At 52.5% G+C, this 27,477-nt stretch overlaps 1 protein-coding gene across 1 annotated transcript in view; it reads right to left on the bottom strand.

Moving 5' to 3' along the window:
• Positions 1-21,187, bottom strand: part of LOC142002747 (parathyroid hormone/parathyroid hormone-related peptide receptor-like) — a 29,458-nt gene extending 8,271 nt beyond the window's left edge. The window contains exons 1-9 of the mRNA XM_074979116.1: positions 21,110-21,187; positions 12,746-12,851; positions 6,935-7,045; positions 6,102-6,226; positions 5,297-5,391; positions 4,713-4,899; positions 2,926-3,079; positions 2,358-2,418; positions 897-963 (exon numbers count right to left, since the gene is read on the bottom strand). Coding sequence (XP_074835217.1) covers positions 897-963; positions 2,358-2,418; positions 2,926-3,079; positions 4,713-4,899; positions 5,297-5,391; positions 6,102-6,226; positions 6,935-7,045; positions 12,746-12,851; positions 21,110-21,187 — 984 coding nt within the window. The remainder of the gene's footprint in view (positions 1-896; positions 964-2,357; positions 2,419-2,925; positions 3,080-4,712; positions 4,900-5,296; positions 5,392-6,101; positions 6,227-6,934; positions 7,046-12,745; positions 12,852-21,109) is intronic.
• Positions 21,188-27,477: the final 6,290 nt, after the last annotated feature.

Here is a 27,477-nt window from a genome sequence, read left to right as displayed (position 1 = left end):
TTCTGGACCCTAGTGCAGGAGCCTCTATGGTTTGGGCTAAAAACCAGCTGCTGCTCAGTTAAGGCTGTGGAGGAGATTTGGCATTTCTCTGTGTAAGTGTCTAGGTGCTCACTACACAGACCAACATACCACACTCAGGAGGTGTGCGGGTTACATTTAGACTGCAGCTCAAATCATCAATGGTGCTTAAGGACTAACTCATGTTGATTTCAGTGGGAGTTAAGCTTCGGGGCAACAAAAACGATTGAGGGGCTGGAGCACAAGACCTGTGAGGACAGGCTGAGGGATTTGGGCTTGTTTAGTTTACAGAAAAGACGACTTAGGTGTGATTTAATAGCAGCCTTCAACTTCCTGAAGGGGAGCTTTAAAGAGGAGGGTGAGAAACTGTTCAGTGGTGTCAGATGGCAGAACAAGGAGTAATGGTCTGAAGTTGAACAGGGAGAGTTGTAGGTTAGATATTAGGAAAAACTACTTCACAAGGAGGGTGGTGAAGCACTGGAATGAGTTGCCTAGAGAGGTGGTGGATTCTTCATCCCTCAAGGTTTTTAAGTCCTGGCTGGACAAGGTCCTGGCTGGGATGTCTTGGTGGGGGCTGATCCTGCTTGAAGCAGGGGGCTGGACTAGATGACCTCCTGAGGTCCCTCCCAGGCCTAGGATTCTGTGATTCGGTGTATCTTTGTAAATCTGGCCCGAGGCACTTTGTTGAATCAGGCCCCTGGGATCAGCATGTCCCAGCGCTGAGCCATATCAGAGAAGACAAAGCAAGCATTGCCTAGCTTCTATGGCAAAGGATACCTGGAACAGAGAGAGGAGATTAGCCCAGCTCTCTCTCTAGTGAATCCAGCTGGGTTTTTTAGGTGACTGGGATCAGAACAAGTCTGATGGAGAATTCTTACCACGATGGCTGCTAAGATAGGGACTTGATAAATCCACTTCAGATTCCCAGCGCTCAGGTCCCAGCATCTGAAGAGACCAGTAAGAAATGCTATGGAGAAACCTGAAATAAGGGGCGAGGAGACTAGTAGGTTGGCGGCTCCCCACTTTCCACCCTGGACCAAGCCAGAGCCGGTGGAAGGCTAATCCTCCAGCCAGTCTGATTTGCTCCACACACACTCAGCTACTCTAACACACAACTGATCAGTCACGTATTTTACTTTTTCAAAGTCAACAAAATCCAGATCCCAGGTCCGGGCTCTACTAAGCAGCGCTGTGCTTGGCACCCTGCGCAAAAGAGGACTGGGCTTTTTCATAAAAATAAAATGGCCTTGCGTCCTTCATTACTTACCAGCCCCTATCTGTCACCTGCAAGCTCTGTCAGCAGCTACATTATATCTTCTAGCAGGTTATTAATAAAATTAGTCAATGGCATTAGGCCCCAGACTAGCAATACTGCAGCTCATTGATGATTTCCCATTCACAAATCTGGCATGAGCCTATGTCAGCTGCTTTCTAATATGTTTAATATAGGTCTATGTTGACTTTGTACAGGGCTGTGTTTTCCTCAGAATGTTTTGCTGTACATAGTCAAATGCCACCAACAGGTACCTGTATCAATCAAACTTGTAATCTGAGGAAATAGTATCATGTTTCTTTGACAAGGCCTCATCCACGGAATCAGGTTGATTGGCTTTAATTCTGTAGTGACTGTTTCGCAGACTAGCTGCCTTAGATTTACCTTCTGTAGGTTTTGACATAATTTCTTCCAGTCATCTGGAATTTTCCCAGAGTTATTTGGTAACTAATTTTAAAATTCATCAGTACTCCTTAGAATGGGGTGTTCAACCTTTTTTTCATGGGGGGGGGGCTACAGGGCAATTTTGTATGTGTTTGGGGGATACCATACACAAAACAGCCCCAGGCTTGAACCCCTCAAAGCACCAAACTGCCCTCCCCTCCCAATTTTAGTCGATGCCTTTGAAGAATCTCCATGCTGTATTTCATCATCATTACCTGATATGAAGTCATCTAACTTCATTCTAAATGCAAAACAAAAATATTTATTGAACACCTGCCTTTTCTGCATCATTACCAACAAGTTTAGCAAGGCTGTCTCATAACCTTTGTTAGGATTCCTATTGTTTAATACATTGCTGCTTATTGTCTATGACCCCGCTGGTCACAGAGTTATGCTGATATCTTTAGCTTCCCTTATCAATTGCTTTTTGTTTAAAACTTCTGAGATGTATAAATTCTAATCTCCTCCTCCTCCATAAAAGCCTCAGTCGAGCAATCCAGTGATTTGGGTCTCCTGCAGATCGCAGCTGTGCAATTCAGTAAGATCACACAAATTGTTTGCACTGCAGGCCAATTCTCCCCCTCCCAAATGATCCTTCGGCAAAGAAGTTGAACCTACGTACTGTGTATCTGCCAGCGAGGCCCTGACACTGGCCCACGCAGACACAAATACAGCCGGGAGACCTGGAGGGAAACAGAACAGGAGAAAGCATCAAGCATCACATTAACAAAATGAATCAAAGCCAGGAAATTAGGTGTCCCAGTGCCCTCTCTTATTGGAATCAGGACTGCTGACTTGTATGGCATATGCCCTTTGCAGCTTTGAAATGGGGTGTCCAACCAGTTATGAAGCAGTAGCTTTCTAATACATAATACTATAGTAGTTACTGCTGTAGGAAAATAGTCACATTATTCTGAAAATATATTTATTGTTCAAGCCAACTAGCCACATGTGCCTGGGGGCTAGAGCGCCAGACACCACGGTCTAAAACTAACACCATCTCCTTTCAGGTTTGTCTACACAGAGACTTAGGACATGTCAAACAGGGTTGTCAACCTACCGAGTACTCTCTTGAAGTTTGCTGACTGGCCACGTAGACCCTGCTACCATGAACTACAAATTTCACAGTGAGCTTTGACGCACTACAGCTCTCGGGATGCATTGTTGGTGGGACACCTGTCTGTTCTTACCCCAGCCGATGATGACGAGGGCCCACAGGTAATTCTTGTTGGAGAGGTAGGCCATGAAGATCAAGCTGTGCAGGTAGAGTCCCTCTACCAGAATCCAGTAGTGATTGGTGGCCAGGAAATATAGGAAAAATGTCACAACCACCTTGCAGCCCACCTGTGACCATGGACAAGTGGGAATCACATTAGGGCTTCCGATACATTAGGGAAAACTTCATAACTTCTAAGGTGGTTAAGCAGTGGAATAAATTGCCTAGGGAGGTTGTGGAGTCTCCATCACTGGAGATTGTTAAGAACCAGCTAGACAAACACCAGTCGGGGTGGGCTAGATCAAGGGTTCCCATTCTTTTCACTAGTGCAGGCCCTCAATCAGTCCCCCAAACCTGTTTGCAGACACCCATCAAAGCCAATCCCAACCACTACGTGCTCTTCATTAAAATAAAAAGGAAACCACCACATGGATTTTTGGACAGCCATTAGTAACACTGGAAGAGATTTCATTTAAAAATAATAAATGATAGTAACTTTGCAATTTACTTAAAATGTATTTTCTGTAATTTCTCTTTATCCACCCCCGCCCGCCACCCACAGACCCTGCAATACCCTTGTGGAATATAGGGGGTCTATGGACTCCGGGTTGGGAACCACTGGTCTAGATGGTGCTTGGTCCTGCCAGGAGTGCAGGAGACTGGACTAGATAGAACTGGAAGGAACCTGGGGAGGTCCCTTCCAGTTCTATGGTTCTATTAGACCTCTAAAGGTCTCCCCACCTTCACCCCTCCAGCAAGATCCAGGCCATGGTCCTACACAGGGAAGCCCCCTGGTTAATCTCCTGTTGCTCCTGCCTGGCAGCCGTCAATCTGGCATCGACCACTGACCCTCGGGCACGAGATGCAGTGTTTCCTGCCCACAAGGAGGAAGATGGCAGGCAGGAATGGGGAAAATTCCCACCCACTAAGAAGCTGTGGGAGCAGGGGTGGGCACAGGACCAGTTTGGTGCTCAGTGTTGGGAAATAGCCATGCAATCCAGCAACTAAGGAGTCAGCTGCATTCAGTCTCACAGTTCACGGCTGTATTGGAACATAGCTGTTGCCCTTTCTCCCAGCCCCTTAATGGGCCATTGGGAACCTTTTAGGAATATCATGGCCATGGCCTTAGAGGCTGTGCTGAGATCTACTGTGAAAGGCAGTGGGCAGCTGTGCTGATCTGCACTCGCCTTGTACTCCTTACACTCTTTGCTCCTTAACCCAGCCGCTGGTTAAAGAGGGAGCAGCTGTCCACCACACTTGGCTCTCACCAGGAAAGAGACACAGCTGCAATGCTCTCTGCCTCCCTGGGAGAGAATGTCCCCCCCCAGTTCCAGCCTCTGTACATACATTGTTTTGGTGGTATACAGGGATGGCCAAGGCACTGCCATGGGCAGGGGAGAAATTCCTTTGGGCTCAGGCAACATATATGTCAATAAAAGGGGATCCTACATTGTCCCCCCCACCCCATGAGCCCATAATGACACAGCCTAGGCAAAGCTGCCATAAATTAGAGTGACGCCCCCCGCCCCCTCAGGCTGCTCTAATTTCCAGTCGGGGCTGCAGAGGCAGAATCTGGACAGCTAAAAAGTAGCTGAAAGCCTTCCTTCCCCAGTCTCTTCCTGGCCTGCACCTTTCCCCCCGAGGGGCAGTCCAGAATCAGCTCCCTCCCTTGAGCTCATCTCACTGCACCAGGGCTCCTAATGCCCCCTTCTTCCCTAGTGGTTTGGGGTAAATTAAGAAAGAAGGTGACTTGGTACTTGCCAGTTGTGTTCGTTGTACCAGGAAGGGGACCAGTTCACCCTTTAAATCATCCACTCGCATCTTCTCCAGCCCGTTGGACGGGGAGCCAGAATAAAGCACCATGTCCTTCACAAAGATGCTTACAGCCCGGCAGATGAAGGAGGCAAAGAGGTGAATGTGGATGTAGTTCCGTGCGCAGTGCAGGCGCCTGCCCACAGGAGAGGGAGTGAGTCAGTGACAGACCCCCCCCCACCTGATCTGCAACGCCTCATTTACACACACCTGCCTGTCCCCCGAACACAACACGAACAGCTGAACCAGGAGCCACAAGGCTTCAGTGCATTTAGTGGCTCAGAGAGGGCTTAGAACTAAGGTTTGTGGCCTGGACTGTCATAGAGATAAGCTGCATTTATAAAATCTTGATCTGGATCGTACTGTTCAGGGCAAGGCCCCTGAAAGCAGGGCTGTTTGAGCTGGGATTTCTTCGACCCAATCGAGTTGCCCAGCCCTGCTTATTGGTCATTCCTTGCAGGGCTCTCCTGGACCATTGGGTGAGTGCTGGGGATTAAAGGATGGAAGAGAAGGAACCAATGGTGCCTTCTTACTTGAAGTAGCAAAGGATGCACACGGCAACAATGAGGGAGGCCAGGGAGATGGAGTAGCCGATGGTGTACATCATGTGCAGGCGGTCAAACACCTCCTGGAAAGGAAAGACCAAGGATGGGCCCAGATGGCCTCATGCTCACAACTTCATCAATGTAAGCAAAGCAGGACATGCAGAGCCCTACTAGGTTGGCCAACGGAGATGGGCACCTGGTGAGTCCAACCTGGCACATCTCCTACCAGCTGAGCCATGGAAAGGTGACTCAGCTCCTGTGTGGCCTGGCCAAGGAGGAGGTTCTCATCTGTCTCCCCTGGCAGGGCTGCAGCCTACACACCTGGAGCTACAATTGCACTCAGAAGCAGGATGCACAAATGACCTGCCAGCCTGGGGATTCTGCTGAGCCAACTGGGATCTGGCCAGCAGGGGGCAGATACAATAAGTCCATTTCCCAGCCCCTACCCCTCCCCAAACTGCTGGGGGCAGAGGAGGAACTCAAACCCACAGGTGGGGGAAAGAAGCAGGAGATGGAGGGTAATTGGTGGGGTGAAATCAACAAGCTGCTCCCTTTGGCTGTTGCTGGAGGAAGAAGAGCTCTCAACACCACACAGGAGAAGATGTCATGTGCGTTTAATCCAGGCACATGCTAAATGGTGGGTTTGGTGCAGGATTTGGAGCTGCCACTATCCCCCTACAGAAGAAGGCCGCTTTGCTGCCAGCAGTCATCCAGAGCTCAGGCACCTTCCCAGGCACCAGCTGTGCCCTTCCCATTACCCCCCTCAGGCCCCTTCCCTCTGGGTGTAGTTCACCTTCTCTCGGCTCCGGCGCCCAGGAGCGAGGAACTCGGTGCATTCCATGTAGTTGGCCCACGTCTTGTTGATGTTGAGTGCTAGTTCCCAATTCCCATGGGCATCACAGTGTCTGTAGGCACGGCCTGAAAACAAGGACAGGGTCAGGGCAGCTGGATCACCGGGAGATCCAACGTACCAAGCCATTGCACAACAAATCACAGGACTGGGAGGGACCTCAGAAGGTCATCTAGTCCAGTCCTCTGCAATCAAGGCAGGACTAGGTGTTCTCCAGAACACCTCTGACAGGCATTTGTCTAACCTCATCTTAAAAACCTCCTGTGACAGATTCCACACCCCCCACCACCAGGCAATTTATTCCAGTGCTTAACCACCCTGTCCAGAAGCTTTTCCTACTGTCCCTTGCTGCAGGTTAAGCCTATTGCTTCTGGTCCCGTCCTCAGAGATTAATGAGACAATTTTTCACTCCGCTTCTTGTAATAGCCTTTTAATTCTATGTTCCTGCAACAACTCGTAGCTCCAGACCCCAGGTGAGATTGACCCACCAACCAAGGGCACACACCCCAATCTCACATCAGCTATTGCGGTGACAGAGAACTGAGTGCTACTGAGAGATGTGCTCATGGGCAGTAAACCAGGGCAGTATGCTTAGGCATTGCTCATCCCTGGTGAGGAACTTGACCAGGTCTGAGTTTGTCCTCAGCTGAGCTCAGTGGTGGTGATCGCAGCAGCACCAAAATACCTTATCTGGGATGTTCTTAAGGGTCAAGTTTGAGTGATTTAAGCTCCTCTACCTGAGACTCCTGGCAAGCCGTGGTGTTTCCCATACGTACCTTTATGGTTGAAGTCATAGATGTACTTTGGGCATGGGACTGACACCTCTTGGCTTGGGAAACCCTCAGGCCAGCAGATAATTCCATCCCATTCTGGCAAGCACCTGGCATCTAGCCAATAAGCAAAGACATTGCACATTATTGGTGGTATTTTTATTTCATGTAGCACGCAAAGGTCACACCCAGCTTGGGCCCCATGGTACTAGGTGCTGGACAAACACAATACCTGGCAATCCCTGTATCATGAATAAATGCCTGTAAAGAGTTAAACACAGAGAGAGGGGGTTCTCGATTGCCAAGCAGCCAGGTGACCAATGCGAAGAGAGAGGGGGCTTTTTGAATTGAAACAGTTACCCTTCTATTGTGTGACTAGAGGAGGGACAGACAGCGATGGTGTAAGCCTGAACAGACTTGGAGGATTCTGTAAATGTCCAGGCCTCAAAGAAATCTGGGCGTACTGATATGTAAGTAGAAAGGAATGTTTAATGAGATACAATTAGGTTATTTTTTATTTTGGTTTTGATGAACAACTCCTCAGGCTGGTTGATGCACCCGCCCCCACAGCCCCGCCATACACTAACTTTTAAATTGAATCCCAGGGAAGTAATTCTCTGTGCTTTACTCTACACCCTGCTTTTTTAGTTGCTCTATAACACCTAGCAACCAAGTATGATTTATCACCTATACCTTTTGTTTTGTTAATAAGCCAGTTTTATAAGGCAATGATTTGATTCCTACGTCCTAGAGAAGGGTCTGTGTCTATTCATACCTAAAACTGAAAGGTCAGCTATCAGACGACAGCCTAATTTTTTCCTCTCTGTTTTCAAGAAATGGAAACCTGGACAGCTGACTGAGGAGGAGTATAAGCATACAGCTGGAGAATGCCAGGGAGTAATCAGGAAAGCGAAAGCACAGCTGGAACTGCAGCTGGCAAGTGATGTGAAGAGTATCAAGAAGGGTTTCTACAGGCATGTTAACAATAAATGATTTATGAGAGAAGGTGTGGAGCCGATACTGGATGAGGGAAGTAACCTAGTGACAGATGATGTAGGAAAAGCTGAAGTACTCAATGCTTTTTTTTGCCTCAGTCTTCATGGACAAAGTCAACTTCCCCATGATGGGCCTAGACAATGCAGTATGGGAAGGTGGAGGGGAGCCATCTGTGGGGAAGGAACAAGTTCTGAGCCATCTAGAAAAACTAGATGTACACACATCCATGGGTCTGGATTTAATGCACCCAAGAGGAAATTGGCAGAGGTCATTGCTGAACCTTTGGCCATTATCTTTGAAGACTCTTGGAGATCAGGGGAGATACCGGATGACTGGAAAAAGGCAAATGTAGTGCCCATCTTTAAAAAAGGAAAGAAGGAAAATCCAGGGAACTATAGACCGGTCAGCCTTACCTCAATCCCTGGGAAAATAATGGAGGGAATCCTCAAGGAATCCATTTTGGAGCACTTGGAAGAAGGGAAAGTGGATCCACAAGGGGCAAGTCCTGCCTGACCAATTTGATTAGCTTCTGTGACGAGATAACAAGCTCTGTGGACATGCAGAAGTCAGTGGACGTGGTATACCTTGACTTCAGCAAAGCTTTTGATACAGTCTCCCACAACATTCTTGTCCATAAGTTAAGGAAATATGGATTGGATCCTTGGACTATGAGATGGACGGAAAGCTGGCTTGACAGTTGGGCCCAACGGGTAGTGGTCAATAGCTCAATATCTGGATGGCGATCGGTTTCAAGTGGAGTGCCGCAAGGCTCGGTTCTGGGGCTGCTGTTATTCAGCATCTTTTTAATGACCTGGATGAGGGACTGAGTTGCACCCTGAGCAAGTTTGCGGATGACACAAAACTAGGGGGAGAGGTAAATATGTTGGAGGGTAGAGAGAGAATCCAGAGTGACCTGGATAAATTGGAGTATTGGGCCAAAATAAATCTGATGTGGTTCAACAAGGAGAAGTGTAGAGGCCTGCACGTGAGGCAGAAGAATCCCAAGCATTGCTATAGGCTGGGGACCGAATGGGTCAGCAGCAGTACAATGGAAAGGGACCTAGGGGTTATGGTGGATGTAAAGCTGGATATGAGTAAACAGTGTGCCCTTGTAGCCAAGAAGGCTAATAGCATACTAGGGTGCATTAGGAGGAGCATGTTGAGCAGATCTAGGCTACGTCTACACGTGCCCCAAACTTCGAAATGGCCATGCAAATGGCCATTTCGAAGTTTACTAATGAAGCGCTGAAATGCATATTCAGCGCTTCATTAGCATGCGGGCGGCAGCGGCGCTTCGAAATTGACGAGCCTTGCCGCCGCGCGGCGCGTCCAGACGGGGCTCCTTTTCGAAAGGACGCCACCTTCTTCGAAGTCCCCTTATTCCCATGAGCTCACGGGAATAAGGGGACTTCGAAGTAGGTGGCGTGCTTTCGAAAAGGAGCCCCGTCTGGACGCGCCGCGCGGCGGCAAGGCTCGTCAATTTCGAAGCGCCGCTGCCGCCCGCATGCTAATGAAGCGCTGAATATGCATTTCAGCGCTTCATTAGTAAACTTCGAAATGGCCATTTGCATGGCCATTTCGAAGTTTGGGGCACGTGTAGACACAGCCCTAGAGAAGTAGTTATTTCCCTCTATTCAGCACTGGTGAGGCCACATCTGGAATATTGCGTCCAGTTTTGCGCCCAAGTATACAAAGGATGTGGATTTGTTGGAGCAGGTTCAGCGGAGGGCAACAAAAATGATTAAGAGGCTGGAGCACAAGACCTATGAGGACAGGCTGAGGGATTTGGGCTTGTTTAGTTTACAGAAGAGATGACTTAGAGGTGATTTAATAGCAGCCTTCAACTTCCTGAGGGGAGCTCTAAGGAGGAGGGATCGAAATTGTTCTCAGTGGTGTCAGATCGCAGAAAAAGGAGCAATGGTCTGAAGTTGCAGAGAGAGGGGTGTAGGTTAGATACTAGGAAAAACTATTTCACCAGAAGGGTAGTGAAGCGTTGGAATGCGTTGCCTAGAGAGGTGGTGGATTCTCCACCCCTCGAGGTAGCAGGGCTCAGACAGTCTTCTGTACTACATTTTATTTACATTTTATATATCTATAAAATTGGTAGCTGTAAATATAATGCAAACATGTAAAATTTAATTAAGATTTTCTCTGGACTAGCTCACTTTTAAAGCATTGTAGGAAAAGACAGGTGAATTTTGGACTGGAAAAAAGCTAATAAGTCATATTAATTACCCAGTATGTCTTAACAAGGTCCTGGCTGGGATGACTCAGTGGGGTTTGATCCTGCTTGAAGCAGGGGGCTGGACTAGATGACCTCCCGAGGTCCTTTCCAGCCCTATGATTCTGTGAGTCAAGCTGTCTCCTAAGGGAAGGAGAAGAGTTTGGCGTTACGCCCCCAGAGAGACAACCAAAGTACGTCTTCCTGGGTTTGAAAGGGGGTTTTCTCACTGCCTCGCAGCATCAGGGAATCTGTGACATTGGGAAGATTTTAAGCAGAAGCCCATAGAGCAGGGGTCGGCAACCTTTCCGAGGCGGAGTGCCGAAATTTGACATGTTGACCTCTATGTACAATCCAAGAACTGGTGATATGTTTTAAAGTCACTAATAGTCTTTCTTACAACAGCTTCATTCATAAATAAACGAAGGTGCAGAGCTTTACCCTTTAGGTGGTGGTCAGTAGCATTAGCTGGTCTTTTGTTAATCCAGAGGAGGCCTGGCTGCATAAGGGAGGAGGGTGGTGATGAAAATTGGCTCATGAGCCACTCTTGGCATGCATGTTGGGGGTTGCTGACCCCTTCTATAGAGGCAAGGTATTTTTAAGATCTCTTGTGGACCCCCATCTTTTGCACTCGGAGTGTCAGAGTGGGAATCAGCCTTGACACCCTGCTCTAAAGGGCTGACAGAGTGACTAGACAAGATGGAGCAAGTGGATGAGGCAGACAACCAGGTGGGGTGAGTGGGGAGAGGGTAACAAATAACCAACAGGAGGGGCTCAGCTCTCAGTCACTCAATGGCGATAATCCCAGCTCACCAGCCTGACCAAGACCTGGATGTTCTTCAGTAAATGCATTCAGCTTGCATTAGTATGGCCACCAGAAAGATCAAGAGGCCCCACCAGCTGACTCAGCACATGCTACCTGCATGCTGGACTAGTCCGCTGGAGCTGTTGTTCTCAATCATGGGTCTGGGATGCCATGGGGGAGGTCATGAGCAGGTTTCAGGGGGCTACCAAGCATGGCCAGCATTGGCTTTCTGCCCTGAGCTCAAGAGAGTCTAAAAAGTCCCTCTGCAAAGGATGGGCACCCCAAGGACAGAGCCCCACCAACAAGAGCAAATTAGCTTCACAGTGCCCATGGTGATAGCGGGCCCAGAGCAATGGCCTGGCTTGCTTCCACTTTATGCCAGCCCTGGCTTTTACATGCAGAAAACCATTGGTGCAGCAAAGGTGGGCCATGGAGTTTCAGTGCACGTGGGGGAGTCTTAGCGGGAAAAGGGTGAGATCCCTGCTTTGGAGAACTTGGCCCAGCTTTTTGCCCCCAACCGAGGTTAGCATTTAACAAAAACACCACATCAGTACCTTGCACCACAAGCTAAGTGGCCTGGCTAACTCATCATCCTATTGCCCAGGACAAAGGCTGCTACAGACCAGCTCACTAGAAATGACTCTGGCCAGGACACTTCCAGGTGCTGGTTATACAGGAACTCTGGCTCCTAGGCAATTACTGCAGGCAGGGGGCATCACAGCACATCCTCTTACAAGTGTCTCACTCCAGAGGAGGAAAGGCTTCCCAGGAGACCCTGTTACAGGGGGTTGTTTAATATATATAAAAGTGGCATCACAACTGCTGATTTCAGGGTGAGGCTGGCGAGCTGCAGCCAGCCAGTTACTGTTATTTCTATTACCTGTGGCAAATCCCTTGTTAGACCTTTAGGGGTGCTGCAGTTCTTTGGGGGATTTAATAGGGTGCCTCAGAGACTCACAGTGGCCCTTCCACTGCCTTGGGTCTTTCCAGAGGCCAGGGTCTCCATTTACCCAGCCTTTCTCATCATAGGCAAGTCCCAAGAGGGAGAACAAGCCTCTTTCAGAAGCTTCTGCTGCCTCATTCTTCCACCAGAGTGGCTCTCCAAGAAAAGGGTGGGGGGAGACAGGCCTGCCCTAGATGGGAGACAGCTGATGGGGCTTTTCCCCTGCCCCAAACACAGCAGCCTTTCTTCAGTCCACTTCTCCCACCTTCCCCTGTACCTGGCTGAGACACTTCTCTCTGCCAAAAATCTCAGTCTTCCAGCCTCTCTTTCTGGTCTGCTACTTATCTCCTTCCCGCATGCTGGGGAAAAGCTTTTACAGACAGCCAGGAGGCCTTAACTGACAGCAAGTGTCTGATTAGCCTTTTTGCTGCAGACTGATTCTTAACAAGCCCAAGCTGCCTGTCTTGGCCGCACTCTGTGGGCCTAGGCAGGGAACAAAAAGGCTCTGACCCAGCTCCCAGTAGATCTGCCTTCCACCAGGCTCTCGTACTATGCTGTCTGTGGGCTGCCACACACTGTAGCAGCTCAGAGTTGCAGTCAGCACTGTACAGGCACAGAACAAAAAGATGGTCCCTGCCCCAGAAGGACCTGCAGGCTCTGACTCAATGTCCACTGAAGGCAACAGAGAGACCATCTCTCGCTCCTGAGGACATGAGGTCAACCCCAGGGTAAAAATTCTGCCTTCAGCAGGAGCTGCACCATTGACTTCAAAGAGAGAGAATTCTGCTCTGCCAGATTAAACCAGTTCTCTGGACACAGACTGAGCACATAGGACACAAATGGGGATGGTACCTTGGATTTTCTCCAGCTGGGCTTTTATGTTGGTTTGACATTCCTCCTTTGCTTCAACCAGCAGGTAAATCTGCTCCTCCTTAGTGAGGACATCGTCGGGATCAACCTGATAAAACAAAGAGATGGGGCTGCGTTCAGGTGGCAGGACAGGGAAGGACCAGCAAAGATTTCCAAGGCCTGGTGTACACGCCAGAGGCAGCTCAACACACTGCTGAGGTCGACCTAACTCTGGAAGTTCCTGCTCTTAAATTTCACTGCCACCAGTGAAATAGCAGAGCTACATGGTCTTAACTCCACCTCTACGGGCAGCGGAGAGTCAAGGTAAACACTGCATTGCTTACGCCAACTGGTACTGGCTCCCAGGGGCCATCCCACAAAGCCCCACACAGAGGCTTGGTGTCTGCTGGGAAGGTAAGGCAATCGCAGATATGCAATTTTAGCTACAGGAATTGCATAGCTAGAATCAACTTATCTACAATCGACTTACTTGGCGATCCACACAAAGGGGTGTCAACAGAAGAACCTCTCCCGTCAAGTGCCCTTACTCCTTGCGATAGGTCCATTTCATGCATCCCTACCAGGCACACACAATCGAACCCTGGAAGATCAGCCTTGAGCAGGTCAATCCTCTGGGTCAGGTAGCCGTGCCTGACTCTACAAGCGCTCCTGGTGAGGCTGCACAGTGCCAAGTGTCAATGGTCACTGGTGACACAGTCACTGTGGCAGCTGTACACCTACGTAAGGCACGTCCGCTTAATTTGATAGTAAAAAGCAGTCATGCAGCACCATAGAGACTGACAGATTTATTACAGGTCGCACCTCCATGGTCTGGCATGATCAGGACCTGACAGATCCCACCCCAGACCAGGAGAGGTCCAGGGCTTCTGCCCCCACTGGCCTGCACTCCCAGGGGCTGCCATGGGGTTTCATCCTCACCCCATTCTCCCGGAGCTGCCAAGAGACTTCAGCCTGCCTGTGGCAGACCCTTACCTAGTAGCTTCCGGAGCCTTCTAGAAGGACAGTATACTGGGTGGTGGGCCGGTGCGGTTCTGTCCCCTGTCTAGGCCCAGGCCCTCATGGGTCAGATGGGCCCTGTGCTCCCTATAAAAGGCTCCTCATCTGGTTTTTGGAAGGCGCACCGGAGGAGCAGAGCGAGAGGGTACCACGGGGAAGCGGTGGGCGAAGTGGCCCAGGGTGAGTTTGCTACTTTGGGGCAGGGGTGAAGGCCCTGCCAGTTGCCTCTTGTCCTCGTAGGGACCCTGGGCCGGAGTCCAGGGTAGAGGGCGGGTCTGGACTACCCCCACCCTTCCCCAGAGGGATTACTCCACTGGAGCAGGCGCGGTCCTGCAAGGGGACTGGCTTTATCCTCCCCAGTCTGGACTTGCCTATGACGAGGATGGCTTGCTAAGCACAGACTCCTGCCTCTGGAAAGGCCTGGGCAGATAAGGGGTCTCCGTGAGTCTCTGAGGCACAACAGAGAACCGCCAGGAAGCGCAGGGACCCACAGGGGCTGACAAGGGACTTTGTCACACTGCCACAGGGCAGGCGGGGGCTCCAGCTCCAGCCACAGCTGGGCTGCCCCAACAGATCCATGTCCTGGAACATCTGTGGTCCTGCTGGATGGACCATGGATGTTGTCGGACAACAGAGAACCAGATTTGAGAGGTGCAGCCTGTAGTCTCCCAGGTGCTACAGTACAGCTTGTTATTTGTGAAGCTACAGACTAATGTGATGACCCCTCTGAGACTATTTAATTTTTATAGTGTAAACCTGGCCCTAGTCTCTCCCTGGAAGAGTTCCCTGGGACAGAGAACACTTGGTTGGCAGGACTGAGAGTGAGTGTAAGTTACATGGGCTGATAAATAAATAATGATATACATCTCATAGAGCTAGGAGGGACCTCGGGAGGTCATCAAGTCCAGTCCCCTGCCCTCTTGGCAGGGCCAAGCACCATCCCTTTTTTTAAGCCTCCTTGTCCCAGATCCCTAACAGCCTCCTTAAGGGCTGAACTCACAACCCTGGATTTAGCAGGCCAATGCCCAAATGACTGAGCTATCCCTCCCCCGGCGGAAGGTGAATATTGTTAACAGTGTTGTGAGATGCTTGTCTTGCTGCAGACACCCCAGAACATAAGGACAGTCCCTGACCCAAAGAGCTTCCAATCCAAGTACAGAGCCAGATACAAACAAGCAGGAACCACAGCCATGGTCACCGCTGATAACCAAGAGTCAGGCTGATTGCACAGCTCTGGCCAGTCAGGCTTCTGCGCTTTTAAACAGTGAGACATGGAGCAATCCAAGGAGCTCAGTCACTCCCTCCTAGGGCTCTGACTCAGCTCCTGCCCATTGCCTGGCTCTTTCAGTCATTTGCTCTCTCACTCACCGCATGGCCCCTCGCCCCACAAGGCCGCTATGCACTGTTGAAATACAAATAATACAAAAGGGTCCCAGTGTCATTTTTTGTAATGAATGTTTGCTGAAGACTAACAGGAAATCAAAGCAGGGAAAGTGGCTAACGCCAGCCAGCGTTCCCTGGAAGCTGAGTGCTCGCATGGCTGCCCTTTAGAGAGTCAAATGCTGCCCAGCTGATTAGCAGAGCACCTACACCACCCACAGCATACGATTTTCCTGTTCGTACACATAAAAAAATTTATTCCACACCTGGATGGAAAAACTAAAGGGAACATTGATCACAACCCAGCTCGGCTGTTCTTCCCCGTGCACTTCATTCTAGCCACCTGGCAGAGGTTCCTGAGAGGCCTACATAGTATCCCTACTTTCCCCACTAAACCATCCATTCTTTGCCTTCAGCCCTGGAACATCCCGGCTCTCCCCTGGCCATGCTGTACATGATGCTTGTGGTTGTCACTTTGTGTTGGTCTATGAGGGAAATGCCCTGTGGCTTGAATCTTTTGCAACTCACAGAGTGATGGTCCCAGGGTTTAAGGCCACAAGGGGCCATTAGATTGTCAAGTCTGAACTTCTGTAGAACATCAGCCACCACCTTCCCACCAAGCAGGATTCCCTCTAATTTTTTCTGTCGATGCACAGAATAAATTTTGTTATGTGCACCAAGGCTTGAGCAGCTGTGCACCACCATAGAAACACACACTGCCCACTGCGGGTGCCTGTAGGTGCTCTGCTAATCAGCTGAGCGGCACCTGACTCTCACCTGAGCGGCCACCCAAGTGCTCAGCTTACAGGGAACACTGCCACCAAACCCAGCCAAGGAAATGGGAGCCGCAGGAGACTCAGCCTAGTATGTGCCACAAGCAGAGAATAGGAGGGATGTGGCAGGCAGACAGCCAGGACCAGTGCCCAAGGCCACAGCAGTGACTGGGAATGATGAAGTGAGATACCCAAATAATCCTGTCAGGTGACCTGCACCCTCCACACTGCAGAGGAAGGAGGAAAAATCCCCAAGATTAATCTGACCTGGGATAAAATTCCTTCTTGACCCCACATCTGGCACTCAGCCAGGCCCTGTGCATGAGGGCAAGAACCAGCCAGCCAAGTACCCAAGACCAGGACCATTTGGTGCCACTTCAGAGCCCTGGTTCACCCTATTCAATGTCACATCCCCAGCCAGGGCCATCCCAGAGGCTCCCAAGGAAGGAGGTTAAAAAAGAAAAAGCAGCCTCCCAGAATGCACCGCTGAGGAACGGGAAAGCACGTGACCAGGCACGCTAGGGTCGGACTGATGGAGGCCAAGCAGAGTTACCAGTCCCACCAATCACCAGCACCACACAGCACTCATCCCCTGCTGCTCTGATGGCAGAGTCACCGGCACTGTGCAAAGCCACCCAGCCTCTCGGGGGAAAGCATCAGAGCTGTACCTTCTTCCAGCCTGCTCTAGCTCCAGCCGCCTGCTGTGAAGGGTCAGGCACTGGCTCCACACCTCCTGGGGCTTTAGCTGTTTTAACAGAGGATCAGACTGTGCCATTGTCTTTTGCCACAGGGCTGGAAAACATGGGCCCTCCAACCCTCATGCTCAGCCTGCCCAGATCTCCGGACTAGGTCTGAGGCAGACAGCAGCCCCTGTTTCTGGACATCTTCCCCTAGGACCACAGAAGAGAGAGTGGGAATCTTACTGGCCAGATGCAACACTTTCAAGGGCTGCAGTGACTTATTTTCACCCCAAGAGCAGAAGGGAGCAGGACAGGAATTGTGATGCAGAGTCATAACCTTTTCTTGAAGCTGTTGAGCGAGGCACCTTAACCCCTAAACTATTAAGATGATAGAGTTCAGCCCAGGTCTTTTCCCTAGGCTTGGCTGCTCATAGGGCTCCTCTCCTAGGACAGCTCAGCCCATACACTAGATCCTCACACTCCCTAGAGAATCACTCCCACTTTCCTTATTCCTGGCTGGCACTATGAGTCAGAGCCTGTTCAGCATCTCACAGAAGGATCAAAACATGAGTCCTTGTCTGGCCCAGATGGGCTCCTGCCAGCAGATCACTCTGTCAAAGCTTCACAGCCCATGTCAATATTAAGATATTGTTTAATTTAATTAATTTAAAACCTGCACTAGTGACTCCGTTTTCCAAAGGGAGCAGATGCAAGATACAGGCACCATAAGCAATTGCTTAGGGGCAGGAGAGTCAATAATGCTCAATCCAGCACCAGAAGTGAATGCACTTAGGGCAATTAATCTCCGGCTATGAATTAGTCTATTATGTAACAGCCTCAGGTAGGCAGAAGGAACAAAATGTGCCAGCCTCTGCTCCCAGTTGCACACATACAAACCCACCAGTGACTCCACTGAACTCTACGACATGACCCCTGTGTAACAGAGAGATGAATTTTGCCCAGTGTCTCCGATGAAAGGTAGCCATGAACATGTTTCCATCATTCCTCCTCACTCCCAGATCACGCTTGCTCTAGATCTGTCTTGCACGCGTGGTGGGGTTGTGGGCGGGGATCTTGAAGCTCATCATCCCTAGAAACATTGCTGTCTTTATCGTCTAGGCTTCGCAGGGCCAGTAACCTATCCTGACCGGTGCCAGGGAATCTTTAATGATCATAAGCAGTCCAGCTCCCTCTTACCTCTCATCCCAGCAGGGCACCTCCTAGCAGCCTGCTGGCCCAATGCTTCAGTTTCACAGCCACTCCGAGTATTTGGAGCAGGAACGGCATCTTACATCAGATTTTCAGAAGCACACTAAGCAGCGTGGCCTAGTGGGAAGAGGGGATCTGCTCTGACCTGCCAAACCTCGTGGTGCTGAGGCCCAGCCTCATCAAGCTGGCACAACTGCACAGGGCATGGAAAGATCCAGATTCTGTTGCTGCTCTGCTATTGACCTGCTCCTTGGCAAGTCAATTCAGCTCTCTGTGCCTTGGTTCCCTTTCCTATCCTTTGTCTGCCTTGTCTACAATGTAAGCTGTTAGGGAGGGGATTGTCTCTTGCTACTTGTTTGTACAGTGCCTAGCACAGGAGACAACCCTGATCTCAGGTAGGTCCTCTAGGTGTTACTGTGATATAACAACAACATATAACCCTCTAATATAAAAAGATATTGACATATGGGGGAAGAGTGCCATCCTGCTGAATCACCGATCGCTTTCTATGGAGCACTGGATTTTCCAACCCCAACGTATGGCTCATACCCTGTTCTGCTGAGGATGGAGAGCTGAGTGTATGGAGCTGCAAGGAATGAAATGGTAAAATGGAGCTGCTCTGGCCTGACTTAACACGGGTCTTTGCCCTGCTCTGCTAAACACCCCTTTAGAAAGAAGTATTTGCCTGTTCCATGTGGCATGTCATACTCCTGCACTGGCTACTCCTTATTCATCCCCATGAACAAACTATATTTCTTTCCCAGTGCCGGCAGAGCCAGCAACAATGAATCCCCCTGTAGGTTTAATTTCTGACAACACCATGCTAAAGTCAACAGGCAGGGCTTTGCAAACATGGGCAGAGCAGTGCAGTGGAGGAGAAAGGGGGAAGAGAAAGTTAGTGCTGTCCTGCTCAAGAGCTCTCTTTGAATTATTAGCCAGCTTTCACCTCGAAAGGAATTTGGGATGGGGGGTGGCACTAGGGAGCTTGCATCACCTGGTTCTTGGTTAATTTCACTGGGTATGATCAGGGTGCATCATAGCAGGAGGGTTGAGGTGGTGCTGTGCTCTAATCCTGGTTGGGCTTTGGGGGCTCCTGTTCCCATTTCTTGAGACTTTGCCTTGTGTTTTGGGACTTTTCAGCCTGAAATCTCATCAGCCTGGACGATCCAGCAAAACTTCTGCCATTGGGAATGATGGAAATCTGAGATCAGCTGCTCTGGCCAGATTTCAGATGCATCTGAATGCTGACCCTGGAACTGGGAACAAGGCTCCTTCTAGTTGCAGATCTGCTCTGGAACCAATGTGGTGGGAACCAATTTGGCTCTGGGGATTAGAATCCAGCAGCTAAATTAAAAGGGAGTTGGGCACCGGGTTCTATGTAGCATTTGTTACGATAGCAGCAAAGCCAGCAGCATGGGCCAACCCCACCAGTCCAGGACCCTGGGCACATATCTAATCAGCTGCCACTGAGGCTGCCATTGCTTCCCTGCTATTGTTCCTCCAACCAGCTTTGACCTAGCTAGATCAAAGCCAGCTCTGGTATGGCCGCAGGGGCTGCCGTCACTCCTGGCACCATCCATTCCCTGAGTCAGCGGGAGGGACAGGAAGAGCATACACAGCCGTAGCGGGATGGGACGCGGGAGTCCAGGGAGAGGCGCTGCTCGGTACGTGTGTCTGACAGGTGGTTGTAGCTTTTCCATGGTGTGTACATTCCCTCCCTTCCCCCAGCAACCTGGCATAGGTGTTTTAGAAGTGACATCGTTCTTATGCAGCTGTCCAGCCCCTCAACTCCTGCGAGCGAAGCCAGGATGGCATGTGGGTGGGAAACCTCCCAGAAGGCGCCACCTGGAAGTAGTCAAGTGGATGATGTTCATGCCTCCCGCACAGCTTCTACCTGGGCCTGGGGCTTCCCTAGGGCTGGAGCGGAATCAGAAGCTGGGAGATCTGCTCCATCTCCAGCCTGGCCGAGGGTGGGGGTGGGGAGAGCCCTCACTAGCACCTGGTTGTGTGGCACACTTGTGGGGGAGTGAAAGGCAGCAGGGTGATAGGAGACACGGTCATACTGCAGAGTGACCACTAGGGGCAGCGAGCATGGGGGAACAGCTATACTGCAGAGTGACCACAGAGGGGAGGCCACACGAGCTTTGCATACTGATGGCCACTGATCCGGCTAAGCAGCCCATCTGCCCCAAACCTCCTCTCCCCAGCCCTTGGCTGCAGTGCCAGATGGGGGTGAAGCCCCAGCAGCCACTGGCCCCACTGCTGTGCGCCCCCCACCCCCGAGGGCCAGACAGACAGTCCCAGCCCCTCCCAAGGAGGCGCTGGGGCCAGGAATTGCAGCTTGGCCTCCCCTCAGAGAAGCCAGGGCTGGGAAATGCTACCGGTCCCTGCCAGGAGACACTGGGGTTGGGAACTTGGCCATAGGACATACCAGCACCAGAAACTTCTGCCCAAACCCCGCTCCCCACCACTGAGGAGACATCTGGGCCAAGAACTGTGACCCACCCCCCCAGATGACACACCAAGTCTGGGAACCAGAACCCAGGCCCCTCCCTGCCCCCTACAGGAGGGGACACTGGAACTGGAAATGCCGCCCCCCCCACAGGATGCAAGGACAGGGAACACTGACCTGCCCCCCAAAGCTGACCCCAGGGCTGGGAAATGCAACCTGGCCCCCCACCCAGAGAAGATGCTGGAGCCAGGAACTGCTGCCCCGCCCCTCCCACTCCTCACTGGAGAAGCCAGGGCTGGGCAGCACAGTCCTACCCCCCACTGCCACCTGCCCCATAGCAAGCAGCCCCAATAAGCGCCTCTGGGCCTCCCAGCCCTGAGCCTCCTGTCCTGATTCCTGCACCCATTCCTGCCCTAAGCCCCACCACATATTGAACTCTCTGCCCTGAGCCCTGCACCCCTCACCCACCCGCACCCAGCCCCCAGGCCTATGCAGTCATTTAAATACAGCTCATACATTTGCCTTTCAGTTGAAAAAGCTACTACAGTGAAGGACCTGAGCAATGCTGAGTATATCTGCTAGTACAGATGTAGCCTCATGGATGTCAACCCAAGCAGCTGATCAGGGAACATCTGTTTGTTCTGTGTTTGTACAGCACCTAGCACCATGGCAGGGGGGTGTCCCTGGCCCTGGAAAGCCTTCCAAGGGCTTCTGTAATATAAATAAAATGAACCTGAGTTACAAGCCGAGGTGCCGTAACTTCACTGCTATGTTAACCCGAGTGCCGACCTTCCCTCGGGTGAGGCGTAGCAAGACCCGAAACAAGGATGGACGCAGTGCAGCAGAACGTACTTACCAAAGCGCAGACCAAGCTCAGAAGAGTGCAGCAGAGAGGAATAGCCACAACACTGTTCCCATGGACCAACCCTGCCATGGTCCCCAGAACAGGCAGCAGTCAGGCTGGTTTACACGTAGCACAAAGGGAGAGTTCAGGGGCTCAGCGAACCACTCAGCAAGCGCTGCCCCTTGCAACCACCAAATCTTCACCCCACATCTTTCCGGGTTTGCACAGCCCGGCTGTTGAAAGATCTGCTGGAGTTGAGAAGAAGGGGCATCTTCTCGATCAGACACTGCCCCACACTCCTCTGGGCTTCCCCAAGGGTCGCATGCTTCAACCGAACCAGAAATCTGCTTCTCTGAACCGTGGGCCAAGCGTGGAGGTCACAACAGCCAGTCCTGCAAGAGGCTGCTTTCTGCACGCCTGCTCCAGCTGCTGGGTAATTATGAAGCATGGAGCTACCCCACCCCACCAGCATGCACACTTCTTTCTATTTGGTCTCTTTGTCTCTCCTGCTCTAATGGGCTTTGGAAGTATTTGCAGACACTGCTGCTCCTTGTTCCCAGTCAGATCTGGATGGCAGAGGTTTATTGGCTTAACCCTGAGGTGCTAAAATCCTGACCACTCAAGGAAGATTACCCCTCCCTTTTTCAGCAACGTCTCCCAGTGCCTGGGCAGTCATTTTTCAACTGTCAGTATTCCCCTCCCCCACTGCTCTCCCATTTCCAACCCCCAAACCAGTCTCCCTAAAAGCAGCAGCTAGGAAAAAGGTGGGGCAAGAGGGAAATAGCAGCAGAGGCACTAGGTCACAGCTGGGATAGGGAACCAGGGGAAAAGAGCATCTGTGCAGCTCCATTTAGTCCCAGGACTATACATGCTCCCATGGTGGGATGGATTTGGGGCAGATGCCTGTGTAACCCCTTAGAGTCTCTCCATCTCCTCTGGGTTTTGATGGGCAACAAAGTATCACAGCCCCCCCATGCTTTATGCAAATTGGTTTATGAATGTGCATAAGCCAAAGACACTTCACACAAAATACCTCACATAACATATCAATTTTAATGTTACACTCTGGTGTATGTGTATATCCTATTTTTGTGCATGAATCAGTCTCGTATGAGAAGTTATCATTAAAAACAGAGTCACACTCAATATTTCTAAAGCCGCGTCTACACGTGCCGGCTACTTCGAAGTAGCCGCACCAACTTCAAAATAGCGCCTGCCACGTCTACACATGGCGAGCGCGATTTCGAAGTTGACAACGACATAAGGCGGCGAGACATCGAAGTCGCTATCCCCATCAGGGGATGGGAATAGCACCCTACTTCGACGTTGAACGTCGAAGTAGGGCACGTGTAGCCGATCTGCATCCCGCAACATCGAAATAGCGGGGTCTGCCATGGTGGCCATCAGCTGAGGGGTTGAGAGACGCTCTCTCCAGCCCCTGAGCTCTATGGTCGCCGCGTGCAGCAGCCCCATAAAGCTCCCCGCCCCCTGCCTTCCTGTGCAGGAAGCTGAGAGCGCATGCAGGCAGCAGCAGTAACACGCGGCTAGCCTGCATGCCTCTCTGCAGCCCCAAGACACCCCCCTGCTGCGATGGCCGCCCGCCAGCCCCCCAAGTGCCCCCAGGGCACCCCCCCACAAGGGGAGCCAGGGCTCCCAGCCTGGCAGCCAGCCCTGGAAGAGGCAGTGGGGCCCCCTCCTGGACGGAGGCCGAGATCTGGGACCTGCTGGGGCTGGGAGTGAGGAGGAGGTGCTCCAGGTAATGGGGAGCAAGAGGCGGAACGTGGATGCGTTTGCTTGGCTGGCCGAGGGCCTGGCCGCCCGGGGTCACCCTGCCCGCACTCCTGACCACATCAGGAGTAAGGTTAAGGAGCTGCGGCAGGGTTACACCCGGACCCGCGATGCGGCCAGCCGATCTGGGGCTGCCCCCGCCACTTGCCCCTTTTACAGGGAGCTCAGGGAAATCCTGGGCCCCCAGTACAACTTCTCCCCACCAGCCACTCTTGACACGTCGGCCAACGAGCCCCAGCAGGCCCCAGAGGTGGAGTCCGCCCCGGAGGCAAGCCCTGCACCCCAGGGCCCCCCCCCAGGAGCCCACCCCTGGGACGCCGGAGGAGGAGGAGGGGGAATCCTCCTCCAGTGATGGGGGGCTCCAAATAATCCTGCCGTCCCGGAGCTCCAGCAGGGCGTCTGCCCAGAGGGTGTCCCCCGACTGTGGGAGGAGACCATCAGGTATGTACCGCCCCCGGTGCACACCCCCGGGGTTGAGGGGCGGGGACAACAGACATGACCAGGGCCCTCCACATGCCCAGATGACCATGGCCCCAAGGACAGCAGTGGCATGTCCATCAGAAGAGTGCATCAGCCCCTGCCCCCCCAGCAGGACAGTGCCATGCCCCATCCCTGGGGATGGGGGGAGTGGAACCTAGAGTCCCCCGGTGGGGGGGGACACCCATCAGCAGCAGCAGCATCTCCCGGGGACAGGGATGGGGAACCAGCAGCAGAAGGGTGGGGGGACAAGGGCCACTGCTTGGGGCCCACACTAACGGCTGTCTCCACTCTTCTTCCCCCCGTGTTCCACAGCTGCACCATCGGAGGGCCCGGAGAGCGCCGGCAAGGTGTCAGTGGTCCTGGAGAGCCCACCGGGGCCATCGCTGCAGGCCAGCCCCTCGACAGAGCACCAACCAGCCCCAGGGCGGGGCCGACGGCAGACGCAGCACCGCCAGAGGACGGCGACAGACCCCCAGCTGCTTGCGACCCTCCGGCGGCAGCTGGCGGTGTCGGAGCGGCGCCTGCGGGTGGACGAGCGGCGCCTGCAATTTCATGAGCAGGCGCTGGCCTGGCGCCAGGAGGCATGGGGGGCCTTTATGCCCACTTTTGAGCGTATAGCAGACTACCTGGCCCCCCATGCCGCGCCGCCTGCCGCTCTGCCCCCTCCACCCGCCGCTCCACCCGCCATCCCACCGCCGTCCGCCACCCCGGGGTCTTCCACCAAGGGGGACCTGGGGCCTGCTGACACCCGCCGGCCATATCTGCTGGTTCGCCTGGCCCCCAGCCAGCCTCGGCCACGGCTGAGGCCGAGGTGGGGGTCGCACCCGCCAACCCCAGGCACTGGACAGTAGGGGGTGCGGGGCCCAGGACATGCCCCCCCCCCCCTTTGTACATATCCCCATTATTTTGTATATAGTTTGTGTTAGACCCCTGTTCTTTTATGATACCTGCCCCCCATGTAAATAGTTCCCCCCTTTTGTTCCACTATTTTTATATATATATATATATATATATATATATATATATATATATTTGTATTAATAATAAGAGAATTCACTGTTTTGTGGTTTCAAAAACAACAGGTCTATTTTTATTTTCAAGAAAAGTCAGGGGGGTGTGCTCTTGGGTGCTCTGTGGTGTGGGCGTGGGGGCAGGGAGTGTTGTGGAGGATGGGGGGGTGCAGTGGGGGGCCTGCCAGCGTTCACCCCGCAGCTTGGGCAAAATGGGCCCACAGGGCCTCCCGGACCCAGATCTCCTCGGGGTCCACCTGGCGACTGGGGGCAGTGGGTGGCTGCACGTCTGCCCTGTCAGCCTCCACAGCCCAGCCCTGAAAGAATGCCTCCCCCTTGCTCTCCACCAGGTTGCGAAGTGCGCTGCACGCGCCCACAATCTGGGGGATGTTGGTGGGGCCCGCATCCAGGCTGGTGAGGAGACACCTCCAGCGCCCTTTGCGGCGGCCAAAAGTGCGCTCCACCACCTGGCGCGCAGGGTTCAGGCGCATGTTGAAGCGCTCCTGGCTGGCTGACAAATGGCCCATGTAAGGGTGCATGAGCCAGGGCCGGAGGGGGTACGCCACGTCTGCGACAACGCAGAGGGGCATGGTGGTGTCCCCCACAGGGATCTCCTGCTGGGGGATGTAGGTCCCTGCCTCCAGCCGGCGGCACAGGCCCGAATTCCTGAACACCCGGGCGTCGTGGGTGCTGCCAGGCCAGCCAACATAAATGTCCAGGAAGCAGCCCCGGCTGTCCACCAAGGCCTGGAGGACCACCGAATGGTAGCCCTTCCTGTTCAGGAAGCGTCCTCCGCTGTGCTCTGGAGCTCGGATGGGGATATGGGTCCCATCCAGAGCCCCAAAGCAATTTGGGAAACCCAGGCTGGCAAACCCCGTGATGGCGGCATCCGGGTCCGCAAGCCGCATGAGCCTGTGGAGGAGCAGGGCGTTGATGGTGCGGATGACCTGCAGGGGAAGGACATGGGACAGCACCAGTGAGGGGTGTGCAGGGTGTGTCTGGCCCTCCACCCCCAGGGCTCCCTCCCCTGCAAGGGCTGCCCTCCCCCCACAGGGCTGCCCTCCACCCCCAGGGCTCCCCCCGCCCCCCCGTGGGTCCTCTTACCTCCATGAGGACAGCCCCGACAGTGGCCTTGCCCACGCCAAACTGCTGCCCCACGGATCGGTAGCTGTCTGGAGTGGCCAGCTTCCAGACAGCGATGCCGACCCATTTCTCCACACTGAGGGCACACTGCATGGCGGTGTCCTGGTGCCTTAGTGCAGGGGTGAGCCACTGGCAGAGCTCCAGGAATGTCTGCCGGCTCATGCGAAAGTTCTGGAGCCAGCGGTCGTTGTCCCACTCGCCGAGCACCAGCCGCTCCCACCAGTCGGTTCTTGTGGGGTAGCTCCACAGCCGGGCGGGGGGGGCGGGGGGGACAGAGGGCAGCAGGGTCTGGGGCTGCTTCCTCCTCCCCTGCGGGCAGCTCCTCTTCTTCTGTGACTAGAAGGTGATCAGCCGCCTCCTGCATGGCACTGAGCCACTTCAATGTGGTGCTGCCCAACGTCGACGGCACCAGCCCTGGAGGATGTGTAGACGCTATTTCGATGTAGCATTCACGTGTAGACGTAGCTTGTGTGCGCTAGTGAAACCATTGCTGATGCTCTGGAAACTGAAAGGCTTGGTGATGAAATTAAAAACCCATGAATAGTCTTGCTTGTCCTGTAAGCCCAAACTGGCTGGCTGTAGAAAGACATGTGACTATTCCACCAGGTACTGGAATCCATCTTGAAGCTGGTATCTTTCCCAAAGGGAAAGGAGGTGCTGAATACAGGGTTTCCAGCCTGAGTGGAAAATCTATTCAAGGAACAGAAAACCATCAGGTCTTTGTTTTCAGAAGGCCTTTGAAACTACCTGTCCCACTGTAAGAGAATACAAAGAGCTTTGAAGGACCCAGGCCAGGGTAAAGATCAATCCTAACGTGAAACTTTTTACCTGCAATAAGGACAGCTGTTTAGGGTAAGAATTTCCATGTAGAAAGTTTTAGTGGTTAAGAATCACTCGCATTTTTGGTCACTTTAATTTCATTACTTTGATCTGATTGTTTTCACCTGCAAGCACTTAATGCTACTTTTTGTACTTAATAAAAACAATGTTGTTTATTATCAAACCCAGTGTAATTAATTGTTATCTGGGGCCTGGGAACCAACCACTGTACATATCAACAAAAGAAAGTGAACAGATTTTATGAGCCTTCCCCATGAAGAACTTTTACAGAGAGCAAGATGGATTTATTTTGGGGTCAATTTCCCAGGTGCCAAGCCCTTATAGCTGAGTCCTCCCAGAGCTGAACTGCTTCAGCACGTGTTGCTCTGGAGGGCCGCGTCTACACGTGCACGCTACTTCGAAGTAGCAGCGCCAGCTTCAAAATAGTGCCCGTCACAGCTACACGTGTTGGGCGCTATTTCAAAGTTGAAATCGACGTTAGGTGGCGAGATGTCGAAGTCGCTAACCCCATGAGGGGATGGGAATAGCGCCCTACTTCGAAGTTGAACGTCGAAGTAGGGCACGTGTAGACAATCTGCGTCCCGCAACATCGAAATAGCGGGGTCCGCCATGGCGGCCATCAGCTGAGGGGTTGACAGACACTCTCTCTCCAGCCCCTGCGGGGCTCTATGGTCACCGTGTGCAGCAGCCCTTAGCCCAGGGCTTCTGGCTGCCGCTGCGGCAGCTGGGGATCCATGCTGCATGCACAGGGTCTGCAACCAGTTGTCGGCTCTGTGGATCTTGTGTTGTTTAGTGCAACTGTGTCTGGGAGGGGCCCTTTAAGGGAGCGGCTTGCTGTCGAGCCCGCCCTGTGACCCTGTCTGCAGCTGTTCCTGGCGCCCTTATTTCGATGTGTGCTACTTTGGCGTGTAGACGTTCCCTCGCAGCGCCTATTTCGAAGTGGTGCTGCCCAACATCGAAGTTGAACGTCGACGTTGCCAGCCCTGGAGGACGTGTAGACATTATTCATTGAAATAGACTATAAGCTATTTCGATGTAGCCTGCACGTGTAGACGTAGCCAAGGGGAGGTGGTAACCCTAACTCTGGGGTTTAGCTGGGGGAGACCAGAGAACATGGTC

The sequence above is a fragment of the Carettochelys insculpta genome, chromosome 28 (assembly GCF_033958435.1).
Source record: "Carettochelys insculpta isolate YL-2023 chromosome 28, ASM3395843v1, whole genome shotgun sequence".
Taxonomy (NCBI): Eukaryota; Metazoa; Chordata; order Testudines; family Carettochelyidae; genus Carettochelys; species Carettochelys insculpta.
Note: the sequence above shows the minus strand (reverse complement) of the source record. Positions and strands in the feature narration are given on the sequence as shown.